This window comes from Ctenopharyngodon idella, chromosome 17 (genome assembly GCF_019924925.1).
Source record: "Ctenopharyngodon idella isolate HZGC_01 chromosome 17, HZGC01, whole genome shotgun sequence".
In the NCBI taxonomy this organism is placed as follows: domain Eukaryota; kingdom Metazoa; phylum Chordata; class Actinopteri; order Cypriniformes; family Xenocyprididae; genus Ctenopharyngodon; species Ctenopharyngodon idella.
The window spans coordinates 6,882,551-6,906,872 of record NC_067236.1 but is presented as its reverse complement, the minus strand read 5'-3'; the positions used below and the strand labels follow the sequence as shown (position 1 = coordinate 6,906,872).

Sequence of the window (24,322 nt, the reverse complement as noted above, 5' to 3'; positions counted from 1 at the left end):
AAAAAAGAACTGCATCACTCAAAGTGCCAATGCGCAACCCACTAGGCAGTTTACATGGTTTATCCACACTGCATGGTTCATTTGGATTGTTTGGCTTTCATACAGTTCATAACTAATTAAACCAGGCTGTGTGAGGATAAGGACTACTACAAGAGGTAGTTCTGCATGCAAAGACGAGGGAGTTTAACAACTCTCAAGTAAACAGCTAAATAAAAAAACAGTATTAAACTCTCTTGCTCATGTGCCAATGGTTACACATTTTCATGCCAATGCATAAAATTGCCAAGGGTGGTCCTAATTAAATATTCAGTATCATTTAATTTCACATGTTCAGCTATTTTTTTCTGTTTATCAGTGATTCTGATGCTTTTGTTAACTTTTTGAAATCCATCTTCATACAATTAAAGTCCACACTTTCAGTAAGATCATACTGACCACAAATAATCCGTTTACACTGTACATTGCAAAACTAATTTCACTACTTAGTCATTATTTTTGCATCTCTAATACTCCCATACATACCACCTGCATTTTGTCAGTGTGATGCTAAAACACATGCCATCTATTCAGACTGCTTAGACAAACACACTCACACCTTCAATAAAAGCAAAACATTTTTCGTCTGAAGGAAAAGCGAACACAAACAGTTCCAAACAATGACAGAGGTCTTTATAGACACAATCTGCTCATTAGCTGTACTTGGTATAGGTCATGTCATTATGCAATCACTACAACCATTGTCCTAACCTGCAATTATCATTTAAATGAAATGCAACAACTCCACCTCTGTATGTAGCTCAGGGACAAGAAAATGCATATAAATGTGTTTATCTTTGCTGAGCAGCCATTACAAATTACATGTACTACAGCCTCACAACAAAGATATAATTTCAGACATATCAGTGAACCAAGATTATTAAATCTAGTTCTTCAAATTCCTCTTGTAATTACAGTAATTGTTTCCTATATTGTTACAAATCTGGGTGTCTCTGGGTGTACCTTCTAATACTTGCTGAAGAGAGCATAACACAATGTAAACCACTTTGGTGAGAAATTGTTTGTATGTGTAATTAAAAAACAGATTTTAGGGGGAAAAAAATTATGATGCAGGTTGATGTCATCAAAATCGCTGATTCATATTGTCGGAAGTGAGACTGTAAGTTTTAAATGCTTATATCTTCTAAATGCAGATATTGTCACTGTTTTGGAACACACTAACTTATAGATAAGGCTAACATATTCATATTAAAAGCCAAAAAAAACTTACATTTTGATATCATGGGGACTTTAACTATATCATATGATATAAATATGAGACAAAAACTCATTACAGGGGCATTTTTTGCCCCAATATTTTGAATTTTTTGGGGCATATAGCTGCATTTCATAGGCTACATCATGCAGTGAGTTGTTGCCCTGCATCATATTCGTGACCATCAACTGTATGAAATGTCAGATGACCTACGTAGGTCTTAATACGTATTATAACTGTGGTTACAATTATTCATAAGACCATACAATGCATTATAAGGTGCATTACAAGGCATTATTAAAAATATAATAATTTAAAACACTTTTATAATGCATTATATATAAAGTAATACCAATAGCGACTATACTGTAAAGTCTGCCGACAATGTAGTCAATTTTGCAGTGTAAAATGTATCTAAAGAGTAGTGTCACAATCATATCGATGTAATAAACTTGACAATATAAAGTGTGGCACTGTGAAATGGTGTGTAAGATGCAGGGGAATGAGATAATTTTAACCATTACAAGACATATGGGAGCCTGACTCTGTAAAAGTCTTCCTCTTGCTTTAATCTATCTCCATAACCATTCAATCTTTTCATCACTCTCCTCTAACTATGAGCTATATCTCTTGCCCTCCTCTGTCTGTCTCGCTCTCTCTCTGTCTTGCTCATGTATCATCCGCTCTAGAGTACTATGGCTCTCTTCCCTCTCTTTTGGCAGACGTCGCGTGTCCTTGGGAGAGGTTCTTGGGTTTACAGGAAATATTTGGCTTAATTAATGTGGCTTTATAAGTACTTAGGCTCTTTCAGACTTTACTCGTTCCTTCTCTAGGACACCCTAGAGACAGCGAGATGGAGGAAGGGAAAAGCACTTCAAATGCATGTCTGATAATGTCACCAAGCTTTTCAGAACCACTTCAAATTAATCTGCATTCACAGAGATGGAGGTCCTGGAGAACTGCAAAAAACTCTTCATTTCTGTGCAAGCCCTCTAGTGTGTCTGTACTGGGTTCTCTCATAAGCTCTGGGGGTAATGTGAGGACAACACGCCACCATGTGCCCGATCACATGCGATATGTTGTTCTCCAGACTCAGAGCTAATGTGCTGGACACTGCAAAAGACTGAGGGGGTCTGACTCACAGTCTGTGGTGGTTCATTCTAGTCACTTTTGCCAGTGGCCCTAATACGTCAATCAAAATGTCAGTACAAGAAAGATGGGAAAAGGCAGAACAACAGAATAGTTTAGTTCCAAAAACCAGCGAGCTGCCTTTGCAGGCAGTATTTTAAGGCATCACTGCAATGCTCTTGACATGTATTCTGTTCCAAAAAGTAGGTAACTTTATTACGCAGCCTCCTAAAACACAAACTTTTGGCAGCATCGCAAGCAACCTTCACAAAGAAAGCAATCCTATAATGCATGGTGACAAACTCAGTGGAAAAATAAATCCAAGGTGGATTTGATTCAGTAATTTTTGAATTAATTAATTTAACACTATGGAAGTATGTTTCCACATTACATTTTTTAGGGTTAGATTTTCTTTTTTGAAAGAAATTAATACTTTTATTCATCAAGCTTTAAGCACATTAACTTGATCAAAAGTGGCAGTAAAGACATTTATAAATAGATTTCTATTTCAAATAAATGTTGTTCTTTTGAACTTCCTATTCATCAAAGAATTCTGAAAAAAAAAAAAAAAAACATTTTCCACACGAAATAGCATATTAGAATGATTTCTAAAGGACCATGTGACACTGAAGACTGGAGTAATGATGCTGAAAATTCAGTTATCATCAGCTATCACAGGAATAAATTACATTTTAAAATATATTACTTAAGATCTAAAATATTACAATATATTTTAATATTTTACAATATTACAGTTTTTTCTGATCAAATGCTTTGGTGAGCAGTACTTTTGAACAGTATAATCAAAATAAGATTTTTTTTTTTTTTTTTTAACCCAAGGCAGAAAGGGGATTCCATACAAAATAAAAAAATATTAACTAAAAGAAAAACTTAAGTAAAACCAAACTATTTCTCCCAAAGTCTGCGTGTGCTACATATGTTGAAACTTATGAAAACATCACATTGTTCCTCTCGAGTCCGTATTGAAATTCACTGATTTTCCTGTACTGTGTATGACACACACAGTTCCTGCCTACAGTATGTAGAGTATTCCAAGTCATTTATGAGGTTCATTTCAGTTTCATTAAGAGGCTGGCATGTAAGGCAGCTGTCTGTGTAGGCACCGAGGCAGATCACTAGATTTTAAAACAGCTAATGAGAGAGAGAGAGAGAAAGAAATCACTTCACCTAAATCGCCAGCCTTCAGTCTGATTCCTTGCAGTGTTCAGATAGGAAAAGAAAAACGCTTTGACTGTAAAGCTGTCCACTTCTTTGCCAACAAAGCTTTATGGAAATGAAAGAATCAGAGGACAAAACAAAGACAATATGCAAAATGCAGTAGAGTGAAAAGAGAGCAGAGTGAAAGAGAGACGAGGACCCGAGGTGAATTGCTGTACTGATTTCCTTTCTAAACTCAGCAACATTTCTGCCAAATGAGTCTTATGGTGCCAGCCAGGGGCTCTACACAGAGATTTGTTTATCAAACGTTCATTGTTGTGTATAATTAGATAATTCTCCAGACACTCCACACTACATGATAATTTTGTGCTGAGCAGATTTTGTGCCCCGACTTAGGAGTTCAAGAGAGTGGTTCAGAAGCTCTGAGATACACGCATACAATCACACATGAGGGAGATACACACACCAAACAACAAACATGATTCTTCTGAATTCAAAAATGATGAAATGCTGCAAATATCTCCAAAGCACATCTCTTTGACATCATCACTAACACACTAGCTCTGTTCCAAACCTATTTAGCTACCTACCAAGGCAGCATTTAAAAGCCTTTTCTCGACATAAAGTGTTACATATATTTTAAAATGTAATTTATTGCTGTGATGGCAAAACTAAATTTTAGGCATCATTACTCCAGTCTTCAGTGTGACATCCTTCTGAATATGCTGATTTGGTGCTCAGGAAACATTTCTTACTGTTATCACTTATCAATGTTGAAAACATTGTACTGCTTAATTATAGACAGACAGTTTTTTGTGGAAACCATGAATATATTTCTTCAGGATTGATTGATGAACAAAGTTTAAGGCCCGGTTTCACAGACAGGGCTGTGAAATTATGTCAAAATGCCCATCTTTGGCTAGTATCATAGTAAACAGTCAGTTAAGTCTTAAGTGAATGTAAACAGTTGAGACAGTATATTGGATCCGTGCATTAGTCTTAAAGTGACAGCAGCCTAATATTCCTGCTTTCTGTGTTTTTAATGATAATCAAACAACAGACTCACTGAAGGAAGAAAGAAAGAAAAAAGAAAAAAAATCACTCAATGCTCTTGACTGAATAACTTTTGTAACTTTAATCAGGATTAATCTGTATTTAATTTATTTAGTGAAGACTATGCAGTGCTATTTTACATTTGATTACTTTATTCAACTGCTGTACCTAATCTATATCTAACTACTGTTAGATCTACCTGAAAAACCTGAAAAGAACTGTTTATTTAATTTTTTCTATTGTTTATTTGTGCTATTGCTTTTAGTCTGATTATTTGACCTAATTTTATTACAGACTGTTTACTTGATTTAACACTGTTTGAAATGTATATATTATATTATATTCATTGCGAGTATCAAAGTGTTTGTAGTAAAAGCTAGTTTGCAACACTCATCTGTAGAACAGCCTTTATAAACGACAAAAATCTAAAACATATTTAAGCAGGGAAAAAATCTAAACAAGTACATGAAATGCAACATTATGGAAACTAAATGTGTTTTTAAAGCAGTTTCACGTTTACAAAATGCATTGTTCTGTTCGTACTCACCTCTATCACGCGTGAGTCAAAATCTTCGTAAGTTTCTAAAGGAAAAAAAAAGGACAAAGCAAAGTCACAACTTTTTATAAATGACAATAAACACCAACAGTCATTAGCACAGGTTGAGATTGCTGAAAAGGGCTCACACAGCCTATTTGTTTTTGATCAGGGACAGCATACAGGTTAAATGAGATTATGTGAGCGTTCTGTTATGACCTCTAACCCCAGGGCTCTGCGGCTGCTGCAGTAACTCATTACAGGTGTTTCATTTTGCCGGCGAGAGACAAGCATATTTCCTCGATTTAAAGGAAGGGGTGTTGCTGTTGTGACTCAGGGGTGAGAAGTTGTTGGAGCAGATCTAGACATGATTTAGACTCGAGGCCTCACAGTCGCTGGGCAATCCATCACCACGACTACAAGAGATTGCACCTACATCCCATCGGCCAATCAGACGGCAGGAAATCCATTGGCGCGGCAGAACAGAGATGAACAGCTGTGTAAATTACAAGGAGATTGCACTTTCTGCATCTCGTTTCACCATGTCTGAGTGTGTGAGTGTTAAAGCAACCTTTGCGTGTAGATGCAGGTGTTTTGCCATACATCTTACGATTTGGTCAAAGAGTGTGTACACACCCTTTTTAATCAAAGTGTTTGACTATTTCAGATACATTCATTATAAATCATGTATACATCCATACATCTCCTTGAGCAAGAATTCTCTGTAGAATGGGACAAATCAAAAAGCCGTCCCCGTACACACACCTCCATTGGGTCCCGGATCCAGAGGGCCCAGGCTGATCCCACCCCAGGAGTAGCCGGTCCAGCCCCTCTCTTTCTTTATCTTGGTCTTCCTACGTTTTTCCCATTCATCCCTCTGGCGTTGCAGGGTTGCTGCCACCTCCTTCTGCTCTGCCTCTCCCCGTTGTGAGGGTTTCTGGATGGACCCATCCTTATAAACCGGAGTATTCAGACCGGGCCACAAGTAGCCAGCACGACCTGAAGAGGACACAAGAAACCAATTAAGTGCATGCACTCAACGTTACTATAGGTTCATACCTTCTTTCAAGAAAAGCCTCCATGAGAAAGTGTGAGAGAGGAAGAAAAATAAAATAAATTGATAGACTCCCCTGAGGTCGTTTTAAGTGAAAGTAAATAATTCCACTCAATAACTGTGGCACTCAGTGAGTGATGTCAGCTTAGAAAAAGGTTAGATTCCAACAGCAGATATAAACCTCTAAACTTGAACCTGAGCCGTGATTGATATTCATTAACTGGCATAGTGGGCACAAACACCTCAAGAAATGCTACGGACTAAAAAGGACAGCTAATGGTTATTGCTGTTTATAGCCATTTTATTCTAGTGTTGGCCTTAAATCTGTCCAGAGAAAACCAGATCTGGTGGGTAATAAAAGTAGTAATTTTTTTAAGGAGTTTATTATAAATAAAAAAACAGCATTATCCTTAATGTTTGATGTACTAAGCAGACCAGAGCTGCAAGATTAAATCGTTAAAAGATTAATCAATCTTGATTCAAACACCCACATGCTCTTATTCCTAAATAACAATGATTTGGTTATGTCTTTTAAATGATCACAGCGAATATTGAAATCTGCGTTGGTGCTGCCTCTTACCCAGAGAGAGCAGCTGTCATGTATAGGTATTAGGTATGGTAAGATTCACCGATTCGCATCGGTATAAAAATTAATGATGCGATGCATCGATTTAAAAAAAGTGTCAAATCGGATACAAGTTGGCATTTGTATGATGCATCGGTTCTAACATAACTGCATCTGTAAAAAACTATTTATTAATACATAATTATTAGTAGATGCGCAATACTTTTATTATTTAGAAAGTGACCAATAATTTGTGACAATATTTTTTAAATATAGATGATTTCTTCTCTCTAAACTGTTTTCCAAGCGCGTTCTCTCATCACCACTTTAACTGCTGCTACGTGAATATGATGTATCACAATTCTACGGAGACCGAGGCATGTCAAGAGTCATAGAATATAGATTAACATGACACTACAAAGGCCTGTTTGTGAAAGGGCCATGCGTTAGAAGTCAGAAAGCATTAAGTTAATTTATGATTTGCTGTCTGTCTGAACCAAAGAAATAAAAGCGAACTACCTGTACCCATATTCAGGGCCTTATGATTTCCGCGATGCAGAAAACACGGACGGAATCACGGAATCCATTCATAAAAACAGAGTTTACTGTATGACGCGGAATGTCATGGAATTTGTAGAATTTTGGATGAATAAATCAAAAGTAGGAGGGTACACTTACGTCAAATTGTAATATGGACTAGTGTCTGTGAATATTAAACCGCAATAAGACAAACTGAATATGAATCCTGCATGTTCTGAGTGTCTCTGGCGCAGATGCGCGAATATGTTTACTACACATACTGAAGCATCCATGACGCTCGCTGTGTATTTTCCAGCATCTGCCATCTTACTATATAATGACATGAACACATAAACTTCATCTCCAGAGCTGCTCTGAGAGTCACTTCGTGAGCATTTTACCATTTAACTTGAGAAAAAACTATTGTCATGTCATATCATATACACACAGAAACTTCAAGATCACAGCAACCCGTCAAAATAAAAGTTCGGATTAACTTGTAACAGAAGTATAGCCATATTACTATTGTAGTACTATGTAGTCTACTGTTGTATTACTATTGTACGGTATAATGTATTTCTTAATGACAATGTAATACTACTACTAGTACAATAATTATTAAGACTTTAGTTTTGAAGGAATAATCACACAATTTTACAGTAACAGTAAACTTTGTTTGCAAAAAAATGAAAGGGTTTATTTAAATTTAATTTGATTCAAAGTTTTATGCCTTCATTTGATTACCAGAAAAATTATACACAGCACAGAATTTCTGGAAAAAAAAATTCATAGGACCCTATTATTGTAAACAAATGAATAAAGTTGCTTTTTATTAATTCAGTTAATTAGACGTGTTTTTGATTAAACCATTAAATTGGAATCCAGAAAAATGTGAACAGAAAACAGAATTTGGTAAAAAATAAAAACTGAGTATTACAAGTATTTCATAGAGCCCTACATATTGAATTGCATAGCATCATTTTTTTTTCATTGCATCATATCGCATTGTGTTGAATCGAATCGAAATCGCATCGCTTCGTAATTGGGGTGAATCGTATCGCATCGGTAGCTGCTTCATATGTATCGTATCGTTGGCTATGCATCGAGATGCGTATCGCATCAGCCTCAGTTATGGAGATGCACATCCCTAATATGTATGATATGTCTTCACAAACAGTCTTTTCACACACAGTATCATTATTTGTTAAAAACAATCAAATTATCAAATACTTGGATAAAGGTTTATAGTTCTGGTATAAACATTGATGTCTATGGTAGCAATAGAGTATATCACCTTTTGAAAGTAACTTGACACTTCAAATAAAGACAGTTTTAACTACATTGTTACACCAGTAGGTGGCAACAATGAACGAGTCATTGAATCATTCACTCAAACCGATTTTTTTAAATGAATTCAAATGAACTTTTACAAAAAGACTGCAATTAATATTTTGTCAGACCCTATAGTAAATTTGTTTAGTTGTCTATTCAGAATCGTGATCTCCATTTTAAACAAAAACATTGTGATTTATCCAGAATTGTGCAGCTCTAATGCAGACATACCTTAAATGTTCGCTACAAAAGCTCACTCAGTTCAAAAACAGGTAATAAAATGGAATATCACCATTTACTTGTCCACACTTATTAATGCTTATACAGTATTTCTGATGAACGATAGTGTGAACTACAATGATGAGTATTTGCCAATTATAACAGAGATAATCTACATATAGAGGTCTTAAAGTAGCAAACAGTTGCAAAAACAGCCTGTCCAATTCTCTGGGTGAGATAGTGACAAAAAGGCCATGTACACTACTGTTTAATGGTTTAGGGTCAGTCAGATTTTAAACTTTTATTCAGCAAGGAAGCACTAAATTGGTCAAAAGTGACAGAAAAGAAATGTATAATGTTATAACAGATTTATATTTTAAATCAATGCTGTTCTTTTGAACTTTCTATCTTTCAAAGAATCCTGAAAACAAAAGTATCATGGTTTCCACAAACATTAAGCAGCACAACTGTTTTCAACACTGATAATAATAAGAAATATTTGAGCACTAAATCAGGATCATGAGTAACTGACCACTGGAAAAATGGCTGCTGAAAATTCCATTTTTGCCATCATTGGAATAAATCTTAATATTTTAATAAATTCTTTAATAATTTTCTGCATTTTTGATAAAATAATTGCAGCTTTGGTAAGCATAAGAAACTACTTTCAAGAAAACTTATAAGTGGATTTTTAATGCAATAAAAATGTAAACCAAGGCTCGGTAAAATGTTTTAGTGTGTTCTGTCAATGCTGTGAAGCAGCCAAAGGTGAGATGATATTGTGGGTAGGATGTACCTTCTCCAAGGTTCTGGCCTCTGTTGAGATCTCTCTTCATTTTACGTTTGGTTCTCTTTCCTCTTCCCTTTCTGGCACCAGCACCAGACTCGGCTAAGACACCCCGCCAGAGCTCATCAGCTGTCACTAAGGGAATAAATGGATGTGAATAAGATTACACACACCTACAGCCACATCACTAACAGTCTATTATCAGTCAAACATGCTCAAATAAGGTGACGAATGAATAATAAACCCTTAGTATTGTTTTAACCTGTGTATTTAAATAATGACTGCACACTAAAAAGTACATTTCAGCTGTTGGTTTTACCATGCAAGTATGAACTTTCATCCATATTATGTGAGTGTGTTTGTGTGTTTAGAGGGGTTGGGTAATCTGGGACATTGGGAGTTGTTTGATGTTGTTCTGATTTAATTAGGACTTAATTAGATGAGACCGAGAGGCCTGCCAGGCCTAATGAGGCATCCGATTCCAACAAAAGCAGTTCAAGAAATATCATAATTCTATCTGACAACCAAACATCCCCAATACACACTGATGCACATAAAACTAAAGCATTCAAAAGCACGAGTTGAGTGTACCATGTTGGTACACTCAACCACATCATCTGAAAGAGATGCTGAAGGCATATCCCTATGCAGTTCTAAAAGTTAAAAAAAGTTTTTGGATGCACAATTTTATAATTGTTTATAATTATAATGTTTTCTTAAGCTTGCATTATTTTAATGAAGACAGCTTATGTCTCAAATAGCAGGTCCCTATAAAAGCAGACAAACAAAAGAGATGAGGGAACAACTAGAGATCGACCGATATGGGTTTTTCTATAACCGATGCCGATGTTTAGAGGTCAGGGTCAGCCAATGGCCAATATGTGCTGCCGATTTTTAGGGCCGATATCTTTTGAAGATATCGTTTCAAAAGATGAAGTTTTCCCCTTCATTTGCATGCTAAAATGTCACACTAATAATAAGTGGATGCACAACATTTCTAAACTTAACATCATTTATTGAACACTGACTTGATTTACATAAAAATTTTAGAGCATTTATCAAGCTGAATTTTTCAATAACTTAAATGTAAACTTAAATATACATTTAAATAAAATACAACTTTATAAATAAAAATCAATTAAAAACTTTGTCATGTTGCACAGCCTTGTATGCAAGGACAGTGCTAAACTCTTAGTGATTTCTGACATTCTTGACGGCCAATGTTAGACAGGTTTAATGAGGATAATAACTGTGCGACATATAACTGTGCTGTATATATATATATATATATATTATATATATAGTCATTGGTCAGAACACATCATTTTATTAGGCTGATGTCCATTTCGCATTACACAGTTGATGGAAACACACGCAGATGCGCATATTCTTGAGCTGAATTTTCATTAATGCAAAGTTGAATGGAAACCCGGCTATTGTCTGCATCAAACCATGCTTCCGAACAAATGTCATACACTTCTGCGCAGTGGCGTAGCGCAAATCCACGGGGATTCAACCAAGAAGAGGAGCCAATGGATATCACACAAGAAGCAACGCGCAAACTTTGCGGAAAAGTTATGCCGGTAAAAGCTTAACCTCGGTCAGTATTCAAAGTGAAAGTAAAAGTGACGGAGCTGCCTGACGCTGCATTAACGGAGCATTTTCTCTCAGAGACGAATTTCAACATAATATGCTGATAACGGTATATAATTGTCTTAATTTATTCCATTATTTCTCTTGTTGCCCGTACATATAGTGAAACAAATGAGAAGAATAGTATTTCGTGTTAAACAGCTTTTTTTTTTTTTTTTAAGTTGGTGCTTGAAGTAGCCTAAAGCTGCTCTTAATTTTCATTTATGACTGCAGTGTTAGGAAATATTATAGACTGTTAATAATTTTAATTATAGGTCTAATTCATTGTATAATAGACCTAAAAATGTTTAAAACATTTTCAAAGAGGAGCTGATTGCCTAATCTTTTATTATCCTCACAGCACGTCAGTTATGCGGTGATGCGCTGTGAAATTATTGCGGGGCAAATTTATTATAATATTAATTTAAAAACAAAAGTAGCTTACCTAATAGTAATAATAATAGACTAGAAGAATGTAACAGGCTTACATTAATTGGAAATGCCAAATTCTCTTAATATTGCCAATATTTGTCGGAGTAACGTAGCCTTCAATCACGCTGCAGTGTTTGTGAGAGCTGCCGCCTTCTCCACCTCAAGCAGAGTGAAATTCTCCGACTCCGATACAGGAAAAATAAAACAGAACTTGTAACTAATATGTTATGTATGGCTAATATGTTAGCAAGCAAGCTGCTGGTAGTTTTGGACTACAGTCCTTAAAGTTAACTACAAGTAAGCGAACCTTCAACCAGCTGTAGCATTATGCCAGTTCCCGACGGTTCTATGCTATCCGTTGTTTCTTTCACTAAGTGAAGCAACACTTCATAGTTTACTAGTAATATATAGTAAATATATGGCCATAGGACTTTGAAATATCAGAATTTAAGCCTTAGGCTACCTTTATCTCCCAGTACTTTTGTTGAATCTTCCAAAAGTTTCAAATCACATGCGGCAGCAGCACATTCCACCGCACCAATAACACAGGGCTGCCCGCGGACGTGCCTGGCTTTAAATCGGCGCTACTAAACACGGATATCGGCCGATGCCGATATATTAAAAAAAGACAAATATCGGCCCGATATATCGGCCGACCTCTAGGAACAACCATGGTTGCATATATTAGAATAAAAGAGCTGTTAAGCAGATGTTTTTGTTTAATTCACTCAAATTAAGTCATATTTATATACAGATATCATGGTCCAGCAAAGATGGTTTGTGACTTTGCAACACTGTCTGTGCATTACTTCTACAATATTCTAACTAGCAAGATTCATGTAAGCAAACCATGCCCCATGACCTGTATATGTAAAACATTTAATTAATTGCTACCATCTGAAGATACTAAAAATACACGAGACTGGAGACTGGACCGCAGGCCAATTATATGCTCCTGTTCAATGACATGGAAATAAAAAATATATATATTGACTTGTTTTTGCATTGTCCATTCAATGCTTTACTCATCTTCCACACTAATGTAATATCTTTCAATTATTTTCATTTAATTTAATTAGAGGCCCTTAATTTAATTAAACAATGTACAACATAATTTAATTAAAAAATAATAATTTTACAGACCATTTGAAAAGCAGATCCTTAAAGCAATAGTACCAGCAGAGATCATCTAAAATCATCTAAACAAAGCATATCATAGCATGCTTACATTTGTTGAAGAAGCTTGAATGTCTGTTCTGCTGCAGGGCGGCAGTGACTGGAGCATACTGGGTAGGACTGCGTCTTGCCAAGTGGGAGAGTTGAGCAGCGCCCCCTAGAGCTCTCAGTGCTCCGACACCTGTTGACAAGAGAGACAGACGGCCATTTCTTGAAGTTTGCATGAAACGGAAGTTGCGATAGTCTTTTCTTCTCTATTGTGACATATATGAGAGTGAAACGGCTTCTCAAACACGAGAAAATGTAGGATGGAGTCTTGATTTAGTCCATCTGGAATTTATTGTGGTTTGCTATTGTGAGTGACATGTGAGTGACAGGTTGCCCTGCCTTTGCAGCAGTAAACACATCATCAGAGATGTTGCTGATGGGAAGTTATTTTGAATAAAAATGACAAGTGCAGATGAATTTAAAAAAATAATAATAATGATGCGCACGGATAAATCATATACTATCAAAACAAATACTGCTTTCTTCCATAAAATATAAGAATTGTCAGTTTTGATTTCTGATGGTTACTTTAAAAGCACAAATAAGAGTTCACAATCTATTCCAAAAACATAAATTGTTTACACTCCATCAGATCATCTAAGATTAGGGATGCACCGATATGATTTTTTGGGGCCGATACCGATTTTAACAAACAATTATTGGCCGATACCGATATTTGTCACTTCCTCCCTTATGTGAAATTTTGTCATCAAAATACATAGTATTTTAATCATGTTTTAAATGAGCAAAGTTCAAAAACACCTGCATTAAAATATACTAGCAGGTTTATTACTGCATCATCAAATAATTTTTACTGAACATGGATTGGATTCATTTAACATTCAGCAGGCCTACATAAAGACAACAGAACAAAGATACATACGAAATAATCAGTGCTTTTTAGGTAGGTTTAATAGTTTTCAGGTACAGAAATAAAGTAAACAAATGTAAAATAGCATTGCATATTCTTCACTGTTTAAATTATATACATATTAATCCTTCTTTACTGTAACAGACTTTATTGTGATTAATCTTCTAATTTGTTTTTGTATACATTTTAATATTTTTTGTAAGTTTAAATACGTATGTCCTTCATTAAGGCGGGACTCTTATTTTGACGGGTTTTCTCGTCTACGGAGCCATAAGGGTAATGGAGAGCATGCAGTTCTTCAGAGATATTTGCAGATTTAAAGTCTGTCAGTTTATTAAGCACCCCCAAAAAGGTATAAGATCTGCATGTATTTGTTTACTGTTAGTTGTAATAAGTGATTTGAGTAATTCGCTGTATGTGGATGATAATGCAATAGAGAGAGTTTAATGCGCACTTCTTGTGCTCTGTATTGTTTAGCTTTTGTGGTAATTTTTTTGGAGTAAAAACGGACACAAATAAACTTAATAAAACATCAGTATGGGTAGCGATTGGGGTCCGCTACACTTATGAAAGTTACAGAAGTTATTTAGTCAAGAATAGTGTGTGATCTTTTGTTATTTGATTAACATTAAAGTGCAGACAGCAGCGCTAGGATTACACAACAGTCATTATAAAGCTCAGCGCCTTCACGCAGTTAATTAATAAACCATCGGTTTGTTATATCGGCCTTTTTTCTCCTACAGCCGATATGCCGATGGTTGTAAATTGAGCAAAAATCGGCCAATAAATATCGGCGGCCAATACATTGGTGCATCCCTATCTAAGATACAAAGCAATTACTGAGTTACAAAGACAATAAAAACCAGTGGTGTAAAGTATTTGAGTAAATGTAATTAGTTACTGTACTTAAGTATCTTTTTGGCTACTTTGTAGTTTGACTGAGTAAGATATTACCAACTTTTACTCTTTTGGAATAAGTATATGTACTCTTTACTCCAGTACATTTATGATGAGTAAAGCCCGGTTCACATATTTTGAGAATCTTAAAAGATTCTTCTGATCCTAGGCTAAAATCTGTAATCTTTGATAGCTAGTTTGACATGTTCGCTGACAGCCGATTAATGACCATTGAGATAAAATTTTACATCTAACTAAATTCTAGCAGTGTCAGAAGATTTCATGCACAGTCCTGCAGTGTAACTTCTACGTCAACCGTTACATGAAAAACCAATAGGAGAGCTGAACCTGATGACGCAATTAGTGAGACAACAAACCACCACTTGCTCCACACATACGTCTTGAGATTGATTTTGTTTTGCTAGCCACCATTTCTATTCCAAATATAATGCAGCTCAGAGTCACCAAAAGTGTCACAGAGTAATGACATAAAACTCCAGACGAGTCTTCTTGTGTGCATCCGTTTTTAATGCATCTTGACTGACATTAATGAAAAATGAGATTAGTACAGATCATGTTCGTGTGGTCTGACAAGCAACTGTGGTAAAGGACTATTATAATTCATACAGTGTGCACTCTGCTTAATGTTATCACTCGTTACATTTTGCATGGCACCTAACTTTTTCTACATCAGTTCATTTTTGCTACAAAAGAAGCGATATTGCCATCTACAGGGCACTGAAGGTACTATATCTTGTGTGTTTTGCCCTTACTCACCCAAACTTGTCAACAAGGTTCCTTTACGCGAATGTGAGTGCATTAGCAGGTAGTTGTGAATCGCAGGTGTTTCATACATGAGATGCATGGAAATACATAGCTGCAGCTGACGATGAGGCCGAAACCAGCAGGTAGGGCTGCACAATTAATTGAATTTCTAATCGTGATTACAATTACAGATGCCACAACTACGTAATTATTCAAAGGCGCAATTACAAAAAAAAAAGAAAAAAAAAAGTCCACTTTCATTATTCTGCGTGCTTAAGATGTGTTTTTTTCTACATGTTTCTACTGTCTTTCTACAGATTATCTTAAGTTTTTTTTCCCCATTGTTTCAATTTTAGTTTTGGTATAACATTTTAATACTATGCATATTTTACTTTTTTTTTTTATTATTTAAAGAAGAAATCAAACCAATGTATAGTTGACATTTGAGGCTTTACGCTGTAGAAAAGCAATACAAGTGTTTTCAGCTTGTTTATTTTTAAATAAAAATATGGCATGCAGTTGCTTCAAACAATGGTATAAAGCTGTTCAAGACATCACTCAGTATGAATTGTGATAATTGTAATGAATAATCGCAATTACAATTTCAAGGGAATAATCGACAATTATGATTATTTTGTCATAATCATGCAGCCCTATCAGCAGGTCCAGTGCAAATAGGCTTTGACTAGAGATCGACCGATATGGGTTTTTCTATAACCGATGCCGATGTTTAGAGGTCAGGGTCAGCCAATGGCCGATATGTGCTGCCGATTTTTAGGGCCGATATCTTTTGAAGATATCGTTTCAAAAGATGAAGTTTTCCCCTTCATTTGCATGCTAAAATGTCACACTAATAATAAGTGGATGCACAACATTTCTAAACTTAACATCATTTATTGAACACTGACTTGATTTACATAAAAATTTTAGAGCATTTATCAAGCTGAATTTTTCAAGTTTGCAAACTTAAATGTAAACTTAAATATACATTTAAATAAAATACAACTTTATAAATAAAAATCAATTAAAAACTTTGTCATGTTGCACAGCCTTGTATGCAAGGACAGTGCTAAACTCTTAGTGATTTCTGACATTCTTGACGGCCAATGTTAGACAGGTTTAATGAGGATAATAACTGTGCGACATATAACTGTGCTGTATATATATATATATACTGAATTTTCATTAATGCAAAGTTGAATGGAAACCCGGCTATTGTCTGCATCAAACCATGCTTCCGAACAAATGTCATACACTTCTGCGCAGTGGCGTAGCGCAAATCCGCGGGGGTTCAACCAAGAAGAGGAGCCAATGGATATCACACAAGAAGCAACGCGCAAACTTTGCGGAAAAGTTATGCCGGTAAAAGCTTAACCTCGGTCAGTATTCAAAGTGAAAGTAAAAGTGACGGAGCTGCCTGACGCTGCATTAACGGAGCATTTTCTCTCAGAGACGAATTTCAACATAATATGCTGATAACAGTATATAACTGTCTTAATTTATTCCATTATTTCTCTTGTTGCCCGTACATATAGTGAAACAAATGAGAAGAATAGTATTTCGTGTTAAACAGCTTGTTGTTTTTTTTTTTTTTAAGTTGGTGCTTGAAGTAGCCTAAAGCTGCTCTTAATTTTCATTTATGACTGCAGTGTTAGGAAATATTATAGACTGTTAATAATTTTAATTATAGGTCTAATTCATTGTATAATAGACCTAAAAATGTTTAAAACATTTTCAAAGAGGAGCTGATTGCCTAATCTTTTATTATCCTCACAGCACGTCAGTTATGCGGTGATGCGCTGTGAAATTATTGCGGGGCAAATTTATTATAATATTAATTTAAAAACAAAAGTAGCTTACCTAATAGTAATAATAATAGACTAGAAGAATGTAACAGGCTTACATTAATTGGAAATGCCAAATTCTCTTAATATTGCCAATATTTGTCGGAGTAACGTAGCCTTCAATCACGCTGCAGTGTTTGTGAGAGCTGCCGCCTTCTCCACCTCAAGCAGAGTGAAATTCTCCGACTCCGATACAGGAAAAATAAAACAGAACTTGTAACTAATATGTTATGTATGGCTAATATGTTAGCAAGCAAGCTGCTGGTAGTTTTGGACTACAGTCCTTGAAGTTAACTACAAGTAAGCGAACCTTCAACCAGCTGTAGCATTATGCCAGTTCCCGACGGTTCTATGCTATCCGTTGTTTCTTTCACTAAGTGAAGCAACACTTCATAGTTTACTAGTAATATATAGTAAATATATGGCCATAGGACTTTGAAATATCAGAATTTAAGCCTTAGGCTACCTTTATCTCCCAGTACTTTTGTTGAATCTTCCAAAAGTTTCAAATCACATGCGGCAGCAGCACATTCCACCACACCAATAACACAGGGCTGCCCGCGGACGTGCCTGGCTTTAAATCGGCGCTACTAAACACGGATATCGGCCAATGCCGATATATTAAAAAAAAGACAAATATCGGCCCGATATATCGGTCGACCTCTAGCTTTGACTGTTTAATTTTGACTATTTAAATTTACTTAACATTATTTTATGTATCCGTTATACTGAAGCAACATTTTTGAAGGATATTGATTTACTTATGCCCTTTTTGCAATAATAGAACCGCAGAGCCATACATCACAGCAGTCTGAAGACAAAAGCGCCAGGCCAGCAGTCTCACACTGGTGTTGGAGTGGAGCTTATAGCATCATTAAGGGTATGTTTAGTGGTTGGGTGGGGTTAAGGGGCTGTTGTGTTGATTGCAATATTGAGGTGTTCAGTTTTATTCGACTTTAGAAAATAAATGTGATTGCTCTCTTCACAAATCAACTGTTTTTTTATCTTTTTTTTTTTTTTTTTTTTTTGTACTGGCATGTCTCTTAGTCCTGAGTAGTGCATTTTTGAACCTACCTTCAGTACAAGTAAATATACTTAAGTACTGTTAAAATCAGATACTCTAAGGCCTAGTTTCACAGACAGGGCTTAGATTAAACCAGGATTAGACCTTAGTTAAATTAGGACATTTAAGTAGCTTTTATAAACATGGCTTAGGGGAAAAATCACTGGTGTGCATACTGAGACAAAACAATGGCACTGACGTATTTTAAGATAGTGCAAGTTGCTTTGAGTTAAGACAGCTCAAACATGCATTTTAGTCTGGGACTTGACTGTGAAACCGTGCGTAAGACTTTTACTCAAGTTGTATTAGAATTTGTGATCTGTAACTTGTAATGGAGTCATTTCGCTGTAAGGTATCTGTACTTTTACTCAAATATGGTTTTCAGGTACTTTACACTTCTGATAAAAACAAAGAAGCCCAAATATATGATATGGAAGTCATTAAAGTTTCTGAAACAGCAATAATGAATACACAAGCCATTATACAATAATCACATGGAAACCTTCCATACTAAGCAACTGCTTACATGAAGTTCTCTACATAATGCCATCTCAAAACTCTCATACTTTATATTTAAGATAATATAAACGAGATTGTGTAGACAAGATACCAAGTGAACATACGATAACATGACATAACTACACATGCTTCAAATTTCAGAGGTCAGTGTGAGAGATGACTGACAGCTCTGGCAGGGATGTCTATGGTGGTATTTAGATATTTGTGCTACCTATATGACGATACGTCATTTTAGAGTTATGTATTTACTACAAGATTCTTATAAGACAAAAAAAAATCATTTTTCTTCTGCTCTGACAGTTACCGCTAGCATGTTCACACTAGTTTTCTTCAAACCTCTTATAATCTACACACTCTTTACATAAGCTCTCACCAAACTCAAAGACAACCGCCAATACTATCAATACAGTTAAAAAAAAAGTTACTTCAACGAGAGTTATTAATCAAAACGCACCTTCAAATGACAACCGGAGGACACAGCACAGCCTTGTGACCGCCGCCATGTTCGGATGCTGAGGGGTCCTTGAGCGCGAGCGTGCTGTTCAAACGTGTGCCTGCCCAGAATTACAGGAAGAATCGTTGATCTTTGATAAATTACAATAAATACAATTAATTTTTTTTTTAAAAAAAAAGAAAATGGCAGTTTCAGTTCTTACAGGGCATTTTCAAAGACAATAAAGAATATATCGAAAATCTAAAGCACAAATGTAGCAGTATATATGATTAAAAAAAAAAAAAAAAAAAAACATTTCACATTTTAAATAGCCTTATAATAATTATTATCTTCAGAGTGGTTAAATGTACAATCACTGGGTGCCTTTATTAACACTCAGTGAGCAGGACAACCATAATTTTGTAGCCCATAAAGTAAACTAGTTTTTAGAAATGTCGACAATAGGACTTTCAAGAAAGAAATCATATGATTTTGGAACATGATAGTGAGTATTTTTATGTAAAGTAGTCCTTTTTTTATGGCTATTTTATCAAGCATGTTATAAGTACTTGGGCCTAATTTTGGATGTTTAAGCCCATGCATGGAATTACCCCATCAAAAGATAAAAATGTAACATTTGCATTGAAGAGCTGAGGGCTATGATGTGGAGCTCTCTCCAGGGCACACATTGATGTCTGTGCTGTCTTCTGGGACATTACACCCATCTGCGCTCTGCCTGTGATACAGCATTAGAGTGGAGGATTGACACCTGCATGCTCAGTAGAGACGACTCATATCCTATAATCAGCAGCTCAGGTTCTGTCTGAATCACAAGGGAACCAGCCAAAGAGAGGTGACTAGAGGGTCTAAATCTGTGCAAAAGTGCTCATAAAGAGGAAAAAGAGAGAGTGGACATCAAGGGAAATGAATAGGGTAAGAAGCTGCGTCACATTCCACTCCCTTGATGCAGCAGTATGTAAACACAAATTTGGGCACTAGCAAGGGCTTCTTTTAAAAACTGGTACATTGGCGAATCAGTTAACTGTGGCATGGTTATTAGGTTGCACATTAAATTGGAATTCAGACATAAAATAAATAAAACAAGCCATAAAACAATATAAAATTGCTGAACATAAATAAACAAATAAATAGAAATAAAATTGGGTCTTTCTAATCTTCTTTAAATCTTATTCAGGGTTATTATTGTTTACTAAAACTAAAATCATAAAAAAAAAACATTTTTGCTTTAAATAAAATAAACTTTAACTGAAATAAAATATTTTATTTTATAGGCAACATTTTTCATTTTTGTGTAGTTTAACTAGAATTTCTAAAATAACTAAAACTAAATAAACAAAAATAATTAAAATTAATATATAGCCATAATTTAAAAAACTACGCAACAAAATTATTAAAACTTTATCTAAAATTAAAGTGAAAACAGAAAATATAAAAATAAAATCAAACTATAACTATTAACAAAAAAAATACACTACTTAAATAACACTGCTCTAATTCTTTTATAGTACTTTTTATTTTGTCATCATGCACATAAGGAAGGAAATATAATTTCAAATGAAATCTGGAAAAAATATATAGGCTATATTATATGAAAAAGCCTTCATACATTTGCACTTGTGATTGTCTTCTGACAAGGGACATGTAGCAAATTAGCTCAAAAGGGAAATATAAATGATCAGTCATAACTTAGTATAATTAATTATAAATATTTAGTTCAGGTAATAGAAAAACGTGATGTAGCAGAATTAATAGTACAATCAATTACCTGTTCGTCCTCAGTATTGATCGTCTACCAATCCCTTAGAAAGGATATTTTCAGTGTTTAAGACATTTCAGTGTTTTTAAACATTATTTTTGGGACAGCCATGGAAATGGTTCTCTCTTCACTTTCTACTGAGGGAGCTGACTGAGACGTATACTCAGAGAAAGAGAAAAGCAGGTGAAGAACTACTCAGTCAATTCAGCAGGAGAGAGGGACAGCACAAGATAACAGCCAGGAGAGGCATGAATGACAGGATAGAGGGGAAGGAGGAGAGAACCCATACAGAACATGAAGACTTGCTTCAGTGGAAGTGACAGTGTGAACCAGGCTGTCAGAGAAAGGCAGCTGATGGGAAAAAGCAGTAGAAAGAAAAGGAGAGGACGAGAGTTTGCAGAGCTGTCGGGCTGATAAATGCTGTCTAAAATCTTAGCGTGGTGTTCCTGCATGCATCCAAACACAAGCTTTTCCAATTTCCTGTGTGACAGCCCGAGCTGTCGTCAGTGCGACAGGAAACCGATTAAAGAGCCTCTGGAAGGGCTCTGTCAGCATGCTGTGGATGTTTATTAATCATTATATCTGCAGAAGAGGAATAATCTTGATAGATTATGCGGGAGGAAGGAGAGGTGATTGGTTGTGTTGGAGGCGAGTGGCCAATTATAAACCAACCTGTGGGTTTGATTGCTTTCATTTCTCCTATCCACCAGACTATAGCCACAAATCAGCAAGCAAAAACATTTGTGTTTATATAAGTGTAAAATCCATCCAGAGTTTTGGTGCTACAATGCTTCAATTTCATGTCAAATCAGAGCACCGGAATGTCTTATTCATGGCCAATCACACTCATTTAAGTTTTCGTATGAGTTTTGGTCCTGGCTTTCACAACATTCTCTGTGTAATACAAGCTTTTAGAAGCTTCAGCACATCTGAGGTTGGAGGTCAGGTAAACACAGTCTCTTTCAGGAGTACATAACTTGGTTTCTAAAAGAAAATAAGAAATGTAGAATGAAAAAAAAAAAGTTTATGATGGAAGTCTAGTTCAGGTGTAAAGTTTTGTTGAAATGCAAATGATTAGATACATTTGGTAAATTATCCCCTGGTTCCACAGACAAGGCTTAAGCCTAGTATCAGACTAAAATGTGTGTTTGAGCTGTTTTAACTGTTTATTTGAGTCTCAAGAGTCATGAGCAATATGTACAAGAAAACACAATCACTTAATCACTTAAATTTATTTAACAATCTCTTCTCTTCCCTGTCATTATTCTTACGCAGTTGACGCAGTAAGCACAGTGCAGGCTTTCGTGTTTACGTCCGAATGCAGGCTCAGTATTGGCCAAAGCTGATCATGTGAGCAGCACGACGCATGCATGTGATGCTGACGCAGGAGCCGGCCAATAATAAGGCAGTGTTCTGACATAGAACCTTGAAGCGCTGGACGTAAACAACGTATGAGAATGACTCAGAAGAGAAGATATTGTTGAATAAAGTCGTTATTTTTGTTTTGTTTTTGCACACAAAAAGTATTCTCGTCGCTTCATAAAATTAAGGTTGAACCACTGCAGTCATGTCGGCTGTTTTAACAATGTCTTTAATACCTTTCTGGACCTTGAAAGTGGTGATTATATTGCTATCTATGGACCAGTCATATACCTCTCAGATTTTATCAAAAATATCTTAATTTGTGTTCCAAAGATGAACTGGTCTTATGGGTGTGGAACGACATGAGAGTGAGTAATTAATGACAGAATTTTAATTTTTAGGTGAACTAACCCTTTAAAAAGAGCCAGCGGAATCGGGAATGACTTGGGAATCTGAATACGCTGTTCGTGCTGTATGTTTTTGATTCAGCTGAAAGAACAGACTCATAACATTGTTTGGGAATCAGACTACACCAGATGCACTGTAATTTTTGATTACAGTGAAAACTCATAAGATTAATTTGGTCAGGAATCAGACTACACTTCTCATGCTTATTAAGTTAATTAAGTTTTAAAAAAATGACTCATAAGAGTAATTTGTTTGGGAATCAGTCTACACCGGTCGCACAGTATGTTTTTGCATCAATAAAAACAACCGACTCCTAAAGGTAGGAACACACCAAGCCGACACCGACGAACTAGTGGCGACGAAAGCAGACTGTGGGGTTGGCTCACGTCGGCAGCATCTGTGTCCAAAGTTGGCCTGACACACCAAACCAACGCTCGACAGCCAACGGCCAAGTAGCACGTCCGTTCTGGGCCTGCATAAGATGAAATGCCTTTCCGTAACAGCAGGTGGCAGTAGCTGAACAGCCAATCAGAATGATCAGATGGCCCGACGGACCGACGAGCTCCGATGCCGATTCAACATGTCGAATCGGCCAAAAAAAAAAAGCCGACGAGGACCAACTTTAGCTGACGGTGCGAAACACACTGAGAAAACTTAGTCGGCCGACCGTCGGCTTGGTGTGTTCCTGCCTTAAGATTCATTCATTAGGGAATCAGACTACAATGGCTAAGTTGTATATATTTGATTTAAAAAAATAGTGTCCCATAAGAATCTTTTGGTTGGGATTTCTGACTACATTATTCACTGAATGTTTTGTGTATAGATTTAGCAGCAGCAAAGCAGTGATTTTATGTATTTAGTTCAGTGTTCCATCTGCAATGGTGCTAGAATGCATGTGCGAGGAAAGCGATCAACATTTGTTTTCTTTTTTAAAGGGTTAATTCACCCAAAAATGAAAATTATGTCACACCCGCAAGACCTTTGTTCCATCTTCGGAACACAAATTAAGATATTTTTGATAAAATCCGATGGCTCAGTGAGGCCTGCATCGCCAGCAATAACACTCCCTTTTTTCATTGCCCAGAAAGCTACTAAAAACATATTTAAAACAGTTCATGTGACTACAGTGGTTCAACCTTAATGTTACGAAGTGACGAGAATACTTTTTGTGTGCCAAAAATAACAAAATAGCGACTTTATTCTAGAATATCTAGTGATGGGCGATTTCAAAACACTGCTTCATAAAGCTTTGAAGCTTTACGTATCTTTTGTTTCAAATCAGCAGTTCGGAGTGTGTATCAAACTGCCAGAGTCACGTGAACTATTGAAGTTTCAAAGCACTTACGACGTAACGAAGCCTCGTTTACTGAAATCATGTGATTTTGGCGCTCTGAACCACTGATTTGAAACAAATGATTTGTTAAGCTTCGAAGCTTCATGAAGCAGTGCTTTTGAAATCGTCCATCACTAGA

General features: G+C 35.9%; 1 protein-coding gene across 2 annotated transcripts in view; it reads right to left on the bottom strand.

Annotated features, from left to right (window-relative positions):
• Positions 1-19,471, bottom strand: part of mrps5 (mitochondrial ribosomal protein S5) — a 37,643-nt gene extending 18,172 nt beyond the window's left edge. The window contains exons 1-5 of one of the 2 annotated variants that reach the window (XM_051868314.1): positions 19,325-19,471; positions 12,916-13,044; positions 9,633-9,758; positions 5,913-6,146; positions 5,160-5,194 (exon numbers count right to left, since the gene is read on the bottom strand). In XM_051868314.1, the coding sequence (XP_051724274.1) occupies positions 5,160-5,194; positions 5,913-6,146; positions 9,633-9,758; positions 12,916-13,044; positions 19,325-19,373 (573 nt within the window). In that variant the 5' untranslated portion in view covers positions 19,374-19,471. The remainder of the gene's footprint in view (positions 1-5,159; positions 5,195-5,912; positions 6,147-9,632; positions 9,759-12,915; positions 13,045-19,324) is intronic. The other variant, XM_051868313.1, reaches the window with a different exon arrangement.
• Between the last annotated feature and the right edge of the window lie 4,851 nt (positions 19,472-24,322).